This window comes from Symphalangus syndactylus, chromosome 21 (assembly GCF_028878055.3).
Source record: "Symphalangus syndactylus isolate Jambi chromosome 21, NHGRI_mSymSyn1-v2.1_pri, whole genome shotgun sequence".
NCBI lineage: Eukaryota > Metazoa > Chordata > Mammalia > Primates > Hylobatidae > Symphalangus > Symphalangus syndactylus.
The window spans coordinates 57,161,314-57,178,152 of record NC_072443.2 but is presented as its reverse complement, the minus strand read 5'-3'; the positions used below and the strand labels follow the sequence as shown (position 1 = coordinate 57,178,152).

Here is a 16,839-nt window from a genome sequence, read left to right as displayed (position 1 = left end):
ACATTTTGTCTGTGAGACTCAGACAACCATCAGGGGCTTGCCCAGCAGCAGTTTTGTGCAGAGCCCCGTTTGGGGCGGGCTAGGTTGTGGGGCAGTCAGGAGAACACATACTTTCTATCCTCAAGGAGCTTACTGTCCTCCAGCTGGGTGGGTATGACTGTAGTTCTTCAAAATGCTTGAAAATATTATGCTGAGTTTTATGTGCCAACTCTTAGCAGAGAAAGTGGAGATAGCTTTCCGGAAGAGGAGAGATTGATTGGAGCAGAACCTTGAAGCCTGGGAGGGTCTGAGAGGTGGCGTAGGCACAGCACAGTACCTTGGACTCAGCTAGTTCTGGTTTTAGATTCAAGCTCTGCCTATTATTATGTGGCCTTAGGCAAGTTGCTTAAACCTTTAAATGGGGGAAAAGAGCTGTTATGAGAATTCAAACTGTGCACAGCTCAACAAACAATGTTTCCCTCAGGTTAAAGATGGGAAAGAAGAAAAAATAGGAAATGAACTTCTCTTTGGGGGACAGTGGAAGAACAGCATCCTGATAGGTTAGAGTATAGGGAATATATAGGCTTTTGGGGGGGGAATGGTGCCTGTTTTTTAGTTCTTGAGTGATGATATTCATCTTTTTCCAAGAAAACATACAGTTAATCTTCTGTTTGCCCTACAGAGCAATTTCCTTTTTATCCCGCTACGGTGGTGGTTGACTTGTCTCTCCCTGGCTGAGTCCCAGCTGTTCCTGGCTAACCATGTTTCTCTTGTATCTAGGAGTGCTCCCACCCCAGCCCGTTGCTGCCCAGCTGTTGGAACACTGTATAACACCAACACACTTGAGTCTTTCAAGACTGCAGATAAGAAGCTCCTTTTGGAACAAGCAGCAAATGAGGTTAGCTGGGAAAACGTGATGTATGTGTCATATTTCCTGTGGTCCTGGCAGGTGCAGTGTTTGTGATCTGGCACATGGGTCTGCTGCAGAAACTGGCATATGAAGGGAACTTAAAGACACTTGTGGGCTTTGGTATATTTCTCCAGAGAGAATACTCCCAGCTGTCTCCTTCTGTATTGGCAGGAAGGTCAGGGAGAGGACATCCAGGCTCTCACCTGGGATAGGCTGGAAATAACATGGCAGGGCAGAGGTTAAGTAATCAGTTTGCTGCTCATCTCCAGCCAGCATTTTGAAGCAGCCAGACCTCTGAGAGTTGTGTTCCTGTGGCTGAATGCCTCTGGGCACTCTGTTTATTGTGCCTTGGAGAGGCTTGGCAATCCTGTGCCCCATGGTGGTAGAGGAGATTATCATGTAGTCTCTCCAGTGTCTTCACTTATCTAAACTACTGCATCTGATTTTCAAGGCCTCTGTGGCCTGGCCCTGTTTTCCTTTTTTCCTTTCTGACCTCTCACTCTTGCCCTTGCATTCTCTGAGTCTGTCATAGCAAATCACATGTGATTCCCTCCACCTACTTTCTGTTCTGTCCTCTCTCCTTGGGAATACAATATCCTCTCTGCCTGGAATGTCTTTCCTTTGCTTCTTTACATTGGAGTTAGTGAGAGGAATTAAAATGGGAGGTGGGGCAGTTTATCCCAATCCTGTCTAACCGCTGTAATCAAGGAGTCTTTATACCAGTCTTTATCACGACATGAATCTTATTGGTGTGGGTGCAGTGGTCAGGTCCTGAGGCAGGCTTCCCTCACTTCCCTCGGGATGGAAGCAGCTGTGACTCAGGAGAGGATGGTCGTTTTTCTTGACCTGTGGCTTGACTACTCCTGGCCTCCTGCTTTGGCTGCACATTTAAAAGGGAGTCTCCAAAGAGTTGGGTCAGGCCTTAATCATCTTGGAAAAAAGCAGGTTCCCCGCCACAGGAATATCCCACCCCTCAACTGGGGCCCAGAATTCTCCTGGCAGCTCCTGCCCCATGCCCCCTTGGCTTACCAGAAACTGGGGGCCTCTCTTCAGTGGTCCAGCTCCTCCAAGGCCAGTATGTCAGTAGCAGGAACTTACTTCTGCTTATTTCCCTCTTCCACCCATACTTAGGGAATGATTCTTATTAGTGCAACTGTTTTGTCTTGCTTAGTAACACCAAGTTTAGCTACGAATCTTAGCTACAAAAACATCTTGTGATCCACAGCTGCTGACCAGCACCAGCGTTTGCTCCTAGTCTCAGTACTTGCTGAGTATACATAAATTTGAAGTTTGTTCTTCTTTCCTCATCTCTCAGGGCAAGATAATCTCAAATAAGGCTTCAAGATGAAATGCCTAACCTTGTTTTTACTTTAACTTGTTACTTTGAATTTTGTCCTGCTTGTCTCTTTAATCACCTAGCCTTGCTTCTCATGTAAATAAGACTCTCTCTAGCTAGGAAAGGCGGACAAACTCCAATTGACCCCTTAATTTACAAGACACTAAGGGCTCCTCATCCAACCCCCTTTTCGTAAGGAGTTGGCCTGGGTAAACAGATCCTCAGCATTTCAAAGGAGTCCAATTAACTGATAAGGTACTAACACCAACAATGTATGAAGTTCCCAGGAATTTTCTCAAAGAGATAACAACATAAAACCTTGAGTTCGTGTCCAGCATAGACCCTATATCTAATTATAATGAAAGATTTAGAACCTTGCACCTGGTACCGTTGCTCTTCTTGTAACCATTTGTCTTTTAAGTTGTTTTATCACTCTGTAACCATTTTGATTCTTTTGATTCTTGCATGTTTTTATTTCTGTAGAATTATTACATTTGAGCCCCCCTCCCCTTCCTAAACCTAGGTATAAAAGTTAATCGAGCCCCTTCCTCGTGGCCGAGAGAATTTTGAGCATTAGCCGTCTCTTTGGCCGCCAGCTTAATAAAGGACTCTTAATTCGTCTCAAAGTGTGGCGTTTCCTTAACTCGCCTGGGTACAACAAAGAAACCCCTATGTGTATTTCACAGCATTTCCTTTAAGAGCCCCTCCCAGGCTCTTTACCCTCCCAGTTCCCCAGCAGAGTCTGCAGAGAATTCCTCCCATAAATTCTACCTACTTCTGTGACAGCAAATCCTACATGGTGGTGAAGTTGTACATTTACGCCGGTCTCTCTCTCTAGACTGCGAGTGTCTTGAGGGTAGGGACTGACTGTGTCTTTTATTTCTGTAACCCTGATGTGCCTGGTATATAGTAGACAATAAGTAAAAATTTGCTGAAGGAGATTGTGAAGGCATGAAAATGGCCTGGTTGCCCCCTCTGTGCCAAGATCTGCTGAGAGGAGGCGCCTGGGCTCCCTCACTTGGCTTAGATGTTGAAGGGAGTGTGGCTGAGAGAGAGGCAGTGTGAAGTGGGCAGAGTGAGGTAACAACCCACTTCATTGTTTGGGGTAAGTGGTGCTGGGCCTGTAGGAAAGAAGAGCCTGGTGCTTTTCAGCTCCATACTTCACCTGAGAGTGAGAAACTCAGAGATGCCTGGTTACCTGCCTTGACGCTTTTCTTCTTCTGGCAGATATGGGAATCCATAAAATCAGGCGCTGCTCTTGAAAACCCTGTACTCCTCAACAAGTTCCTCCTCTTGACATTTGCAGTAAGTAAATGGGCTCTCGGTTGCACCAAGGTTGGTGAAATCCCCTGGCTTAGCCCAGTGTACCAGTAGAACAGTCTGCTCTTCTCTCCGAAGCTACTACCTTCTGTTATTTAAATAATAGCTGTTAATGAAACACTCTTTGATTAGTGGCCAGATAGTGCTGGCACCTATTACCAATGCTAACTTAATTCACCCCTATGGATCATACTGGCAGTAATTGCATAGTTTATATAATACAGGGCATGATAAAGTCAGGTTCAGGGAATGTGGTTTCATTGTTGCTAACGCCTTTGTTAAATACAGTCCTAAATACCATCTAAATAAAGGAAAGGGGCTTCTGGATTAGAGGAGATCACACTGCATAGCTTGACCACAAAATTGCTTGTTGATTTTTTTTTGTTTTTTGTTTTTTTAAAGACAGAAACATGTTTTCTCTAAGCGAAATCTAATTAAAATGAACATTAAGGGCAGCCTTGAAAAGGAAATCGTAAAAAATTCCGTAGATTTTTTTTTTTTTTTGAGACAGAGTCTCGCTCTGTCACCCTGGCTGGAGTGCAGTGGTACGATCTCGGCTCACTGCAAGCTCTGCCTCCCAGGTTCACGCCATTCTCCTGCCTCAGCCTCGAGTGGCCGGGTCTACAGGCGCGTGCCACCACACCTGGCTAATTTTTTGTATTTTTAGTAGAGAGGGGGTTTCACCGTGTTAGCCAGGATGGTCTTGATCTCCTGACCTCATGATCTGCCTGCCTTGGCCTCCCAAAGTGCTGGGATTACAGGCATGAGCCACTGCATGCAGCCTGTAGGTTCTTTACTGGGATAAATTGTAAATATTGCTAGTTAAAGATTTCTAGTTACTTGAACATCAGTACACTTTCTGTACCAAGAATTCTCATTAGTGGAACATGCTGACGGTTTGCATTTAATGAGAAAAATAACATTAGCTCTTACTTAAAGTTTTAAGGTTTGCCTAGAGTCAGTATGTGTGTTGGTCTTGCTGCCTTGTTTACTGAGCATTCTTAGCCTGGCTTGAAAAAAATTGTAAGTATCTATTTTTTAAAATCTTCAGACACTAAGGACTTTGTTTAATTTAATGGAGGTCATTTGTATCCTGAAAAGAATCCTAAGAAATGCAAGCCTTTTGGCTTTTGAAGATGACCTGATAAAGTTTCTTAGAATTTGTGAGGTCCGGCTGGGTGCAGTGGCTCATGCCTGTAATCCTAGCACTTTGGGAGGCCAAGGTAGGCGGATTGCCTGAGCTCAGGAGTTCAAGACCAGCCTGGGCAACATAGTGAAACCCCGTGTCTACTAAAATTAAAAAAAATTAGCTGGGCATGGCAGCCTGTAGTCCCAGCTACTCGGGAGGCTGAGGCAGGAGAATTGCTTAAACCTGGGAGGTGGAGGTTGCAGTGAGCCGAGATCGCGCCGTTGCACTCCAGCCTATGTGACAGAGCAAGACTCCGTCTCCAAAAAAAAAAAAAGGAATTTGTGAGGTTCTTCATCTTGAATTGTTTAACCTTTTACTAAAGATCAGTATGACAAATCATTTAAGTACAAAGAAGAGAAAATAATCTCTGGAGGTGTTTTTGCTTTCCTTCTGCTATTTTTAGGACTCACAGAACTAGGCAGTTCATTAATTTCAGCTTTGCAGTTCATTTTGCCATTGTGAAGAGGGAATTTGTTCTTAGTTGATCAATGAATAGCAGAATTAGAGACTGCAGAGATTACAATTATTAGACTTTCTCATCTGTACACATGATTACATATACATTTACATTTTAAAAGTCATCTAGTATGATTTCATTTATATGGAAAGTCCAGACTAGGAAAATCCATAGAGACAGAAAATAGATTAGTGGTTGCCAGGGGATGAGAGGAGGGGGAATGGGGAGTCTCTGCTAATATGTACGAGATTTCTTTTTGGAGTGATAAAAATATTCTGGAATTAATAGTGATGATGATACAACCATATCACTATACTAAAAAGAAACCACTAAATTGTATACTTTTTAACATGGTGAATTTTGTGGGATGTAAATTATATCTCAATAAAAAGTCATGTAACAACCATCCAATTTTAATTCTTAGCAAGATTCAAGAAGAAATATTAATTAGCTACATAAACTGCATTCATATTCAGTGGTCACAGGCTTGTAGGCAAGCTGCCAAATACTCACATATGTCTGGAATGCTACCATGAATTTAATTAAGGCCCCAAAACTGTAGGAATTCTAAAGCAAGAGCCATTAGCGTGAGTGGGAACAGTGTCAAAGACAGCCTCACAAATCCTTTCCCCTGGGTCACCTACCCTGGTGGGGGATCAGTCAGATACACCTGTGAAGATGTAACCTCTTCTATTCACCCATCCAGCTTACTACTTAGAGCCTTTCTGTGGCTCTAATCATGCACTCGCTTTATTTCTGCTCTGTCCACAAAGTGAGCTGCCTGGTGTCTTGGACTGGGGTTTATTCATCTTATTGTCAGTGTCTTATGTTTTGCCTTGTACATAGCAAGGGCTTGATAGTTGTTGACTTAAATCCACTAAGCCATTTCCAAAAGCTATATCGTATTATTTCAGGCATGCATAGGTATGTGAATAGCACAGCTTCCTTAATAACATGTAATTTATTTGATTGTGAAGGGAATGGTAACTGTTTGGAAGTTGTGCTTCTGTAGATAGTACATTAAGTATGTATGGTCAGTGGAAAAAAGCTTAAGTTTTGGAAGCAGAGTTCTGATCTCTTCTCGGCCCCTTGCCATCTTTTTTGTTGTTGTTTAGGTTTTTTACCCCTTTGTAAGATTCAGTTTTCTGTTTATAAAATGGGATAATAACAATTACCTCCCAGGGGGGTTTTGTAGGTTAAAGGATGATGACGATAATATCAATTACATATTGCACATTTTCTGTTAGCAAGTGGCCAAGAAAGTATATTATGTTTGTCATCATATTATTAGTGGTGGTATATGAGACTGTTTTGGGAATACAAAAGTCCTTTATTCGATCTTGAGTTCTGTTGGGGATGAGGATATTTGATAAGCTGGACAGACTTGGTTTGCATCAGCTTTGCTATCTTAATTGGCCTTGAGAAGCTACATTAATAGATGCATTTCACCTTAACTTAATGGTGCTATTCTAATAACCTATTTATATTTTTTATTCTAGGATCTAAAGAAGTACCACTTCTACTATTGGTTTTGCTATCCTGCCCTATGTCTTCCAGAGAGTTTACCTCTCATTCAGGGGCCAGTGGGTTTGGACCAAAGGTTTTCACTAAAACAGGTATTAACAAATAACCAAAATGCACATAAAATTGGGTTGAATGTGCAAGAGTAGTTATCTTGTTCTTTCCAAAGACAAACAGGTACTTCTCTGGATGAAGAGGTGGTAACTGAAATCCTCCAAAGGTGGTACTAGGAGCAGGCTTATTTAGAAAATGTTTGTAAAGTCATTTTTTTGTATATATATTTATATATATTCTGAGACTGGGTCTCACCCCCATTACGCAGGCTGGAGTGCAGTGGCATGATCACAGCTCACTGTAGCTTCAACTTCTCAGGCTCAGGTGATCCTCTCATTCTCAGCCTCCTGAGCACCTGGGACTATAGGCATCCCATCACACCTGGCTAATGTTTGTCTTTTAATAGATAAGAGGTTTTGCCATGTTGGCCAGGCTGGTCTTCAACTCCTGGGCTCAAGCAATCTGCCCACTTCAACCTCCCAAAGTGCTGGGATTATAGACATGAGCCACCCTGCCTGGTCTGTAAAGTCATTTTGAAGATGTAGTGAACAGTAATTTTCCAGGTTTTCAGTGGTATTTGGCGAAATGCTAAGCCAGTAAGGGGGAATTATAGGAATATTTTGAAACACCGAAAGAATTTACCAAAATGTGGTCTTCATTTTCAGTGTGGGGAACATAAGGCAGTATACTCTGGGAAAAAGTCTTTGAAACAAAACAGAAGGCATTCTCCTACCCTCATACCAAGTTGCAGAACTTTTCTACCTGGAGCGGTGCATGCAGAGTTAGTCGGTGACATTTGGGATAGATAATAAGTTCATTAGAGATGGTTCCCAGAAGAGCAGTTAAGATAATCAGGCTGGTAGAACGGAGACCCTAAACTAGAGAATTCTGATTGTTGTTAAGGTAAAGATTATGTGTCAAGATGATTTGAATTCATGAAACACATCAGTCACTAAAGCGCTGAATACTGAAGCCATCATTCAGGGAGCTTTCTTGGAGCTGTTCAGGGAACAGCCATTATTGATTAATTTTGTTGTTGTTGTTGTTCATACAAATCCAATGTTGTGGTTTTATGAAACTAATTTCCCAAGAAGAAATATAAGTAGGGAAAAAGGATTTTGGATGAGGATTGACTGCTGGCAGGTATGGGGTTTCTTTTATTGAGGACAAAAATGTTCTGTAATTATTATTGCTGTGGTGGTTGCATAACCCTGTGACCATACTAAAAAAAACAAACACCACATTGCATTATGTACTTTAAATGGAAGAATTGGGCCAGGCACGGTGGCTTACAACTCTAATGTAATTCCAGCACTTTGGAATGCAGAGGTGAGCATATCACTTGAGCTCAGGAGTTCAAGACCAGCCTGGGCAATATGGTGAAACCCCATCTCTATAAAAAATACAAAAAAGTTAGCTGAGCATGGTGGTGTGTGCCTGTGGTCCCAGCTACTCAGGAGGCTGAGGTAGGAGGATTGATTGAGCCCAGGAGGTCGAGGCAGCAGTGAGCTGTGATTGCCTGGGTGACAGAGCAAGACCCTGTCTCAAAAAGTAATAAATGGGTGAATTGTATGGTATGTTAGTCATGTCTCAGTAAAGCTGTTGAAGATTATGGAAAGGTTTGGGGTAAAATTCATCAGGGGTAGATTCATGTTGGGTTATCATAGGAGAGAAAGAATATTTGGTTACTGCTATAAAACTCGGATTGACAGCTTAGGGAACTACCATGTTGTACCATAAAATGTCCCTTTGTGCCCCTAAGACACATACCACCATGCCCCTGGAAAGTGTTATATAAAAGCTAAGTGGTATTATTTGGAGGCACTTCTATGTTCACTTGCTGTAATAGAGTAAGAAGAGTGTGATCAGTCATTTCTAGTCTTCTGGTTTTAAGGTACCTTTTTTTTGAGTTAGTTTTTAGCCCAGAACTAGATATGTAATTTTCTAGAGAATAACGATGTGTTTTCTGTTTTCAGATTGAAGCACTAGAGTGTGCATATGATAATCTTTGTCAAACAGAAGGAGTCACAGCTCTTCCTTACTTCTTAATCAAGTATGATGAGAACACGGTGCTGGTTTCCTTGCTTAATCACTACAGTGATTTCTTCCAAGGTCAAAGGACGAAGGTCAGATAAACTTTGAGCATCATTTTATTATATAGTTTTTTTAAAAATCTGAAGTTCATGTTACAAGAGACCACTGCAAAATTCAAATTTGTTTAGATTTCCTTAGCCTTCAAAGGATGTTTAAAAACATTTCCTTATCTCTACCCTCTCCCACCCCTGCAGTTATCAAATCAGCTCCTCTAGGTTTTTCTAGCTCTACTACAGCTCAGAGTAATTTTGATACCTTACTCTTTTTTGTTTGTTTGTTTGTTTGAGACGGAGTCTCGCACTGTTGCCTGGGCTGGAGCGCAGTGGTGCGATCTCGGCTCACTGCAACCTCTGCCTCCCAGGTTCAAGCGATTCTCCTGGTCAGCCTCCAGAGTAGCTGGGATGATAGGTGCCCGCCACCATACCCGGCTAATTTTTTGTATTTTTAGTAGAGATGGGGTTTCACTGTGTTGGCCAGGCTGGTCTTGAACGCGTGACCTGCCTCGGCCTCCCAAAGTGCTGGGATTATAGGCGTGAGTCACTGTGCCCAGCCAATACTTTACTCTCTATTAGTGCTAAGGTTATTTCTGTTTTCCCTCCTGATATATTTTACCTCTATGTTTTAATTTTTATTCCCAGAACTACCCTGTAGTTCAGGCCCCTCATATCACACTCCTGGACACTTAGAATCTTGATTCCATCTTGTGCAACACTACTATAGAAGAATCTCCCTTGAACTACCCACATTTAGTATATCATTCATTGACCAAGAGCATAATGGTGTCTTCCTTCTGGCTCCAAGCTGCCTTTCCTGCCTTATCTTCCACTATTTTCCTCATAAAGCATTGCTCCAGCTAATCTTAACTATTTTTCTCCAGAATCTCCATCCCCTTCCCATCAGATACACCTAAAACTTTTTTTGTATCTTTTTTTTTCCTCATGTTGTATCATCTTCCTAAAACATATTCTACTTGTGAAAACCCTAAGAAATTCTCTCCGTCTTATTGAAATTCTATCTCCACTGTGAAGCATTTTCATGGTGTGGCCATATATGATCTATCCCTATCTAAAGTCACTGCATTTATTCCCTGATCCTCATTTGCAGGTCCAGTACCTTGTACAAGTTTCTTTTTGTGCCATATTAGACTGTAAGCTCCAAGAGGGCAGGGCCCAAGTCTTATGAATTTGTGTCTACATAGTGTCTAGTACTTGTCTGAGGCCCTCAATAAAATTCTTTTGAATGAATGAAAGAGTACTGTAAATGTCTTTTAGAAGTGATCAGATATATAGGAAGTTGTCTTAGCCATACAGGAGACTATGAATTAAAAATAAATCAATAGAATCATCTCCATAGCCATGTGAATATATCAGAGCTGAAAAAAGGAAGCCTTTAACTGACGGTCTGGTTATTCTTTAGCCTGAACTTAGGATGACTTTTTTTTTTAAAAGCACATTTTAAAATCAACTACATTTACATTTTATTTTTCAGAGGAAGCCCCCTCCCCTTTTTTTTTTGTATTTTTATTAGAGACGGGGTTTCACCATGTTAGCCAGGATGGTCTCAATCTCCTGGCCTTGTGATCTGCCCACCTTGGCCTCCCAAAGTGCTGGGATTACAGGCGTGAGCCACCACTCCTGGCCCAGAGGAAGCCCTTTTTAAATTGAGGACTGAAGATTGAATTTTTATTAAAATTCTTTCCCCCAGGTAATTTCACAGAACCACAGCTAAATTAGTATAGCAATAAGACGGTTAATAATGTAAAGTTCAATCTAGTGTGAAGTCCTGTTGTCATAGCGGGCAGGATTAAATGGCCTGTGTTTGGAAGCGACGGTAGGTCAGGCTGTATGTGGTAAATAAGTGGTCCTCCCCAAAGTGCAGCTCTGCCAAAATGATAACATTTGAACAGTGCTTTACAATTAATTTAAAAGGGACTTTGACGTACTTGATCTTTTTATGATAAATCTGTGAAACAAGTGTTACTTACTAACTGTGGTTAGTTAATTAGTATCTGCATTTTCTGTTTGAGACTCAAAGTCAGACGACCACATTGTCTGATTCTGAAGCCTATGCCCTTTCTTTTTTTTTGTTTTTGTTTTTGAGGCAGAGTCTTGCTCTGTCACCCAGGCTGAAGTGCAGTGGCACGATCTCGGCTCACTGTAACCTCCTCCTCCCGGCTTCAGGTGATTCTCCTGCCTCAGCCTCCCAAGCAGCTGGGATTACAGGTGCACACCATCATGCCCAGCTAATTTTTGTATTTTTAGTAGAGATGGGGTTTCACCATATTGGCCAGGCTAGTCTCCAACTCCTGACCTCGTGATCCACCCGCCTCGGCCTCCCAAAGTGCTGAGATTACAGGCGTGAGCCACTGTGCCCGGCCACAAGCCTATGGCCTTTCTACCATTCCCTTGACCTTGGGGAAACTGCATAACTTTTCTTCGTATTAGTTTATCTGTTAAATGGTGGTAATGCCACCTCCTTACAAGGTTTTGTGAGGATTAAACATGATAATGTGAATAAAATGCCGAGCACATGGTAGATACTCAATATGTATCCACTTCCTTTATGTTTCAACAGCAGCATATTTTGAAAGACAACAAATCTCTGGGGTCTCCTCTGAAGTGCTCTGGGGGATTCACCAGTGCCCTGTCCCTGAGACTGCCTGTCTGCTTGTTGGATTTGGGCACATTGTCCTTCACTTGGTTAGGGTGGTATCTCAGGAAAGCCTGGAATTACTCAGCACATGTGATGAACACCTCCTTATGGGCCAGAAATTTTGAGATACAGTTATACTTGTTCTCACACAACCTAAGGTCTTCTAGAGGAGATGAGACATTGACCTGTGGAAAGTTAACTAGAAATTCAAGTAATGGAAGATAAGTTCAAAGAATTGATATGGGTGATACTTTGGTTGGTCTTCTATGCCTCATCTTATTCTAGGAAAGATCACCAGAAGCCTTAGAGTGTGACGGCCTCATAGGAGTTTTATAGCCTTCATACTGCCTTTCCTACCTGTGGCCCTGAATGTTCCTGTCTCTCCTCCACACTGCTGTCCAAGTGCATTTTCTAACGTGTAAATTTGATCATGTAACTCTTCTACTTAAAACCCTTCTAAGGTTCCTGTTGACTTCAGGATAACGTTGAAACTACTTAGCTTGGCATTTGAGGTCTCTTCAGTTCTGGTTCCTGTCCACCACTAGCCTCATTTGATATTTCCCAAGATACATCCTGTGCTCTGGCTACCCCTGTGCCCTCCAAATGCCTCATGCTTTTCCCCCATCTCTCTGCCATCAGACATCTCTCTGTCTCCCTTCTGTCACCTGGCTGCTGCCCTCATCTACCTTTCTGATTCATTACCCCAGGAAGCACTGGCTGATTGCTTGCACCATTTCATTTCTCTCTTCTGTGTTCTGGTAGCAGCCTCCCTCCTAGCACTGACTGGTCTCCAAAGTAATTGTTGATTCGCTTTTCTGCCTGCCCCATATCCCCAGCCTGTGAGCCTTGTTTGTCCCCACTCTGCATCCTCAACATTTAGTGCAATGCTGGACACTTAAGAGACACATGATGTGAGAATGCTGAGAGGAAAGAGAGAGAATTGTGGACTGGTATGAAAATTAAAGAAGGCTTTCGCCGGGAGCAGGGCCGAACCCTAGAGAAATAATTTCTAGACATAATTTTCAGTGGTTCTTGCTTTTATTGCATTAACCTCGTTCACTCTCTTTAGCATAATTCCAGTTTCCCTTTGAGCCACAACATTTCCTTGAAGGTTTTCACCCTCTGTTTTCAAAAACAGGCATTCTTTTCAGTATGAAATCCTGCACTTGTGTTCTGGCTTCATGTTTTACTCCATTCTGCCCCCTCCTCCTCCTCCCAGCACTTTGTTCCCTGAAAAGTCACTGCTGCCCTTTGAGCCCTGTATCCTCATGTGTAGGATGGAGAAATGTTGGAATCCCTGTGAGTTTCTCTCTTCAACCTGTTTCTCTTCTGGGTTATCTCATTGTGCCTACAACTCCAGAAACCATTTCCTCCCAAGTAATTCAATTTTCTTCCACCGGCCTGAACCTCCCTCTGGACCCCGGGCCATATTATCCAGCCGCCTGCTTGCCTCCTTCCGTACCTTATAATCTTTGCCCCAAGGCTGGTCCTTTTCTGGCTTCATTGGCTCAGAATGATGCTGCTTCTATCCAGTCACACGAGCCAGAAATCTGGTTATCCTCCCGGACAGCTGTCTTCCCCCTACCACCCCTGTGTCCTGTGGATTTCATGTCCTGAATGTCTCTCAGCCTGCCACCTTGCATTTCTTCTGCCACCACCTCAATCTCTGCTATACTGTAGCAGCTTCCTAACAAGCCTCCTTGTATCTACTGTGGGCCTCTCCAGTTCATTCCCACATCATCTCCACAGTTTTCTTTAGAAAAGCAGATCTGATCGTGTCCCTATCATAATGAAGCACCTGAATGTCTTCTTCCCTGTGCTCTAAGAATAGGGGCTTAATTATTTAATACGGCCTATAAAAGTCTGTGTGGCCTGGCCCCTGTGGGCATCCAGCCCCAAGTCATTCTGTGTTCCCTGCCACAGGGCTTTTGCATGCACCTTTTGCCTGGAACTCTCTTCTCTCTCCTTTCTTTACTTCTGCTTCTCCCTCCCCCTACCTCCCCTTTGCTCTGTTAAGTGCTCACTCTTTCAAGGAAACCTTCCCTGACCTCTATAAAAAGGTTTATTCCTTCTGTTACGAGCTCTCATAGCACTGTGTATCCCTTCTTCTTTTTTTTTTTTCCTTCTTTTCTTTTCTTTTTTTTTTTTTGAGACGGAGTTTCACTCTTTGTTGCCCAGGCTGGTGTGCAATGGCATGATCTTGGCTCACTGCAACCTCCGCCTCCTGGGTCCAAGTGATTCTCCTGCCTCAGCCTCCTGAGTAGCTGGGATTACAGGCATACACCACCACACCTGGCTAATTTTTTTTTATCTTTAGTAGAGATGGGATTTCGCCATGTTGGCCAGGCCAGTCTCGTACTCCTGACTTCAGGTGATCCACCCACCGCAGCCTCCCAAAGTGCTGGGATTACAGGCGTGAACCACCATACCTGGTCTATAATTTTACATTTTCTTGACTGATCTTTGATTAATATATTTTTCTCCCATTTAAATGTAAGCTCTACCAGGACAGGTACCCTATCTTTGATTTCCCACCATTGTGTCTGCATCCCATAGCATCATGCCTGGTGTGTAAAATGCAATGCAAGGATGAATTCATGCATAAATGAGTTGTGAAGACTGGAGATTGCTCATGGGAAGCACCTGGGTCAGTGCCTGGCACACAGTAGGCCTTCAGTGAGTAGAGGGTAGCTCTTATTATTAGTTCATTGTAAATGTTCTTTTTGATGTGAGCATTCTGTTGTCTGGTTAAGGCCATTTATTTTACAAAGACTTTCCCAAATTGTCTCTACACCTCAATTTATGTCTAATGAGTTACACACATGGTTACTGGTGTGACAGGAGACAGAATACAGGGGAGGTATATGATCTGCATGGCTGATTCAGAGCAGGGGTTCTTAATTTGGAGTAGGGTGCAAATGCATAATGTCCGAGAATTTTTTGGAAGCAGTGGATCCTCACCCTAGAAAAATACACATCTACACACAGTTCTGCATCTAATGTTAGAGATGCACAGAGCACTGACATGCTTGGAGGCCCTGGCTTGGAGGAAGATGAAGGAAAAGACAGGAGTTAGCCTGCCTAGTGGGGAGCCTGTGGATTGTTAAGGTCAGGAGGTGAATGAGTCCTCTTTGTTCCAAGTCAGAGTGGGAGCTTTGCGTGTGGAGGTACTGTTCACTTGTGTGTGAAGCCTTGGCTGACTATGAGAGAGTGGGTACCTGCCCCTGAGGAGGACACGCTGCCAGCCACCAACAGCTAGGACTGCCATGGTCTCAGTTTTGACCATGTGCCCAGCATGCAGCTGGTCACTCATACATGTTATCACTTATCCTTACACGCCCTGCAAAGTGAGTAGTGTTGTCTGCATTTTACAGATGAGGTGAATGGAAAAGAGACTAGGGAATGGAAGCCTCTTCACATGTGAATGATCTTACCTCCTACAGTCAGAATGCTTCCTATAGTGAAAAAAGAAGCAGCCATTTTTTTCTGCTCAGCTCACAGTGTGTTGGGGTAGAGTAGGAAGGCCAGACTTCAGTTCTCAACAGCTTAATGGGCCGAACCCTCGCAGCCTCAGTTTCCTCAGTGTGTATAAGCATACAGTAACAACACCCCCTTCCTTGTAGGTGGCTCTGAGAACTAAGAGTCATTAAGTTTCACTCACATGTTCTAATTGTTCCCACTATATTTTCTTAGAATGTTTTTCAGTTTTCATTTTCAAAGGAAAATTTTCTTTGGATTAACCCCAGTTTCCAGCTATTCTATAAAAATGGAGTTTTAAGGTCCTGAGTCACACAGCCAACTCTGCCTTTACCAAAGGAAGGCACAAGAGAAGCCCCTCCTGAGATTGGCAGGCTTGCCAGTTCAGCAGCCCCCGGGACATCCAAGAAAGTTTTACCAGTTCACTGATGGTACGGTCTTTAAATGAAAGCTCAAAAGCAAATGCGCCTGTGATTGGTTTCTTTTTTTTTTTTTTTTTTTTTTTTTTGGAGACGGAGTCTCGCTCTGTCACCCAGGCTGGGAGTGCAGTGGCGCGATTTCGGCTCACTGCAACCTCCGCCTCCCGGGTTCACGCCATTCTCCTGCCTCAGCCTCTCCGAGTAGCTGGGACTACAGGCGCCCGCCACCACGCCTGGCTAATTTTTTGTATTTTTAGTAGAGACGGGGTTTCACCGTGGTCTCGATCTCCTGACCTCGTGATCCGCCCGCCTCAGCCTCCCAAAGTGCTGGGATTACAAGCGTGAGCCACTGCGCCCAGCCTGTGATTGGTTTCATCTCACTTCTTGGGTGATGTATGGTTGTTACTGTGATTGCTTAATGCTGGAGTTCTTTGTCATTTGTAGTTAAAAATACCTGTTATAACCCAATATATGTCTTTGAATGTGCACCCACACATACATATAACAAACAAGACTTTTGCAAAATAATGCTTTCCTTTATTCTGTTTTATCTTTTTGAAAAATTCTAGTTGTGATCCAGTAAATGATTTAAGAATCGCAAATAGCTCACCACCTGCAGTTTGAAAAATGCTTTGTGACCATTTTGGAAATACTGGCAAATAAATGAACTGTACTAGGTGAGGTTCCACTCATTAGTTTTATTTCCAGCTGTATCTCTCTGTTTTTAAAATGTCACAAAGGTTTTCAGCTATTCTTTTACGTTTTCAGATTTTTTTAATATACAAACTTTTTGTATATTTCCTTCTAATCCTGTGCATTTTTTAAAACTAAGATTGTACAGTATTTTGTTTTATTGTAGCATTTTAGCATAATAGTATTATATTCTACATCAACATCCTTTTTAATGGATATATGATAGTATTTTTACCAAGGTTTTGACATTTATATTTCTCATAATATTTTCACTATTAGGACTGCTTTGTGCATCAAATTTTTCCTCCATCTTTTTCCTCTCCTTATCCCCCATATTTTTAATTATTTCCATAGAAAAGTTGTCTAGATGTGGAATTACTGCATTATGGAGTTTGAGGCTGGGCGTGGTGGCTCACTCCTGTAATCCCAGCACTCTGGGAGACCGAGGTGAGAAGATTGTTTGAGGCCAGGAGTTCAAGACCAGCATGGGCAACATAGCAGGACTCTGTCTCTACAAAAAATTTAAAAATTAGCTAGGTGTGGTGGCACACACTTGTAGTCCAAGATACTCTGAAGGCTGAGGCAGGAGGATTCCTTGAGCCCAGGAATTTGAGTCTACAGTGAACTGTGATCGTGCCACTGTACTCTAGCCTGGGCAACAGAATGAAACTGTCAAAAAAAAAAAAAGTTTGAACATTTTAAGGTTCATAATCAGCGGTGTGCTGGTAAATGTTTAAC

The 16,839-nt window shown here is 42.7% G+C and overlaps 1 protein-coding gene across 34 annotated transcripts in view; it reads left to right on the top strand.

Annotated features, from left to right (window-relative positions):
• Window positions 1-16,839, top strand: part of ATG7 (autophagy related 7) — a 279,894-nt gene that overhangs the window by 34,232 nt on the left and 228,823 nt on the right. For 32 of the 34 annotated variants that reach the window (XM_063630317.1, XM_063630305.1, XM_063630318.1 and 29 more), the window contains 4 exons: window positions 760-877; window positions 3,453-3,530; window positions 6,691-6,807; window positions 8,743-8,892. In XM_063630317.1, the coding sequence (XP_063486387.1) occupies window positions 760-877; window positions 3,453-3,530; window positions 6,691-6,807; window positions 8,743-8,892 (463 nt within the window). Of the gene's footprint in view, window positions 1-759; window positions 878-3,452; window positions 3,531-6,690; window positions 6,808-8,742; window positions 8,893-16,839 lie in introns of those variants that run through there. The other 2 variants (XM_055259859.2, XM_055259861.2) reach the window with 2 other exon arrangements.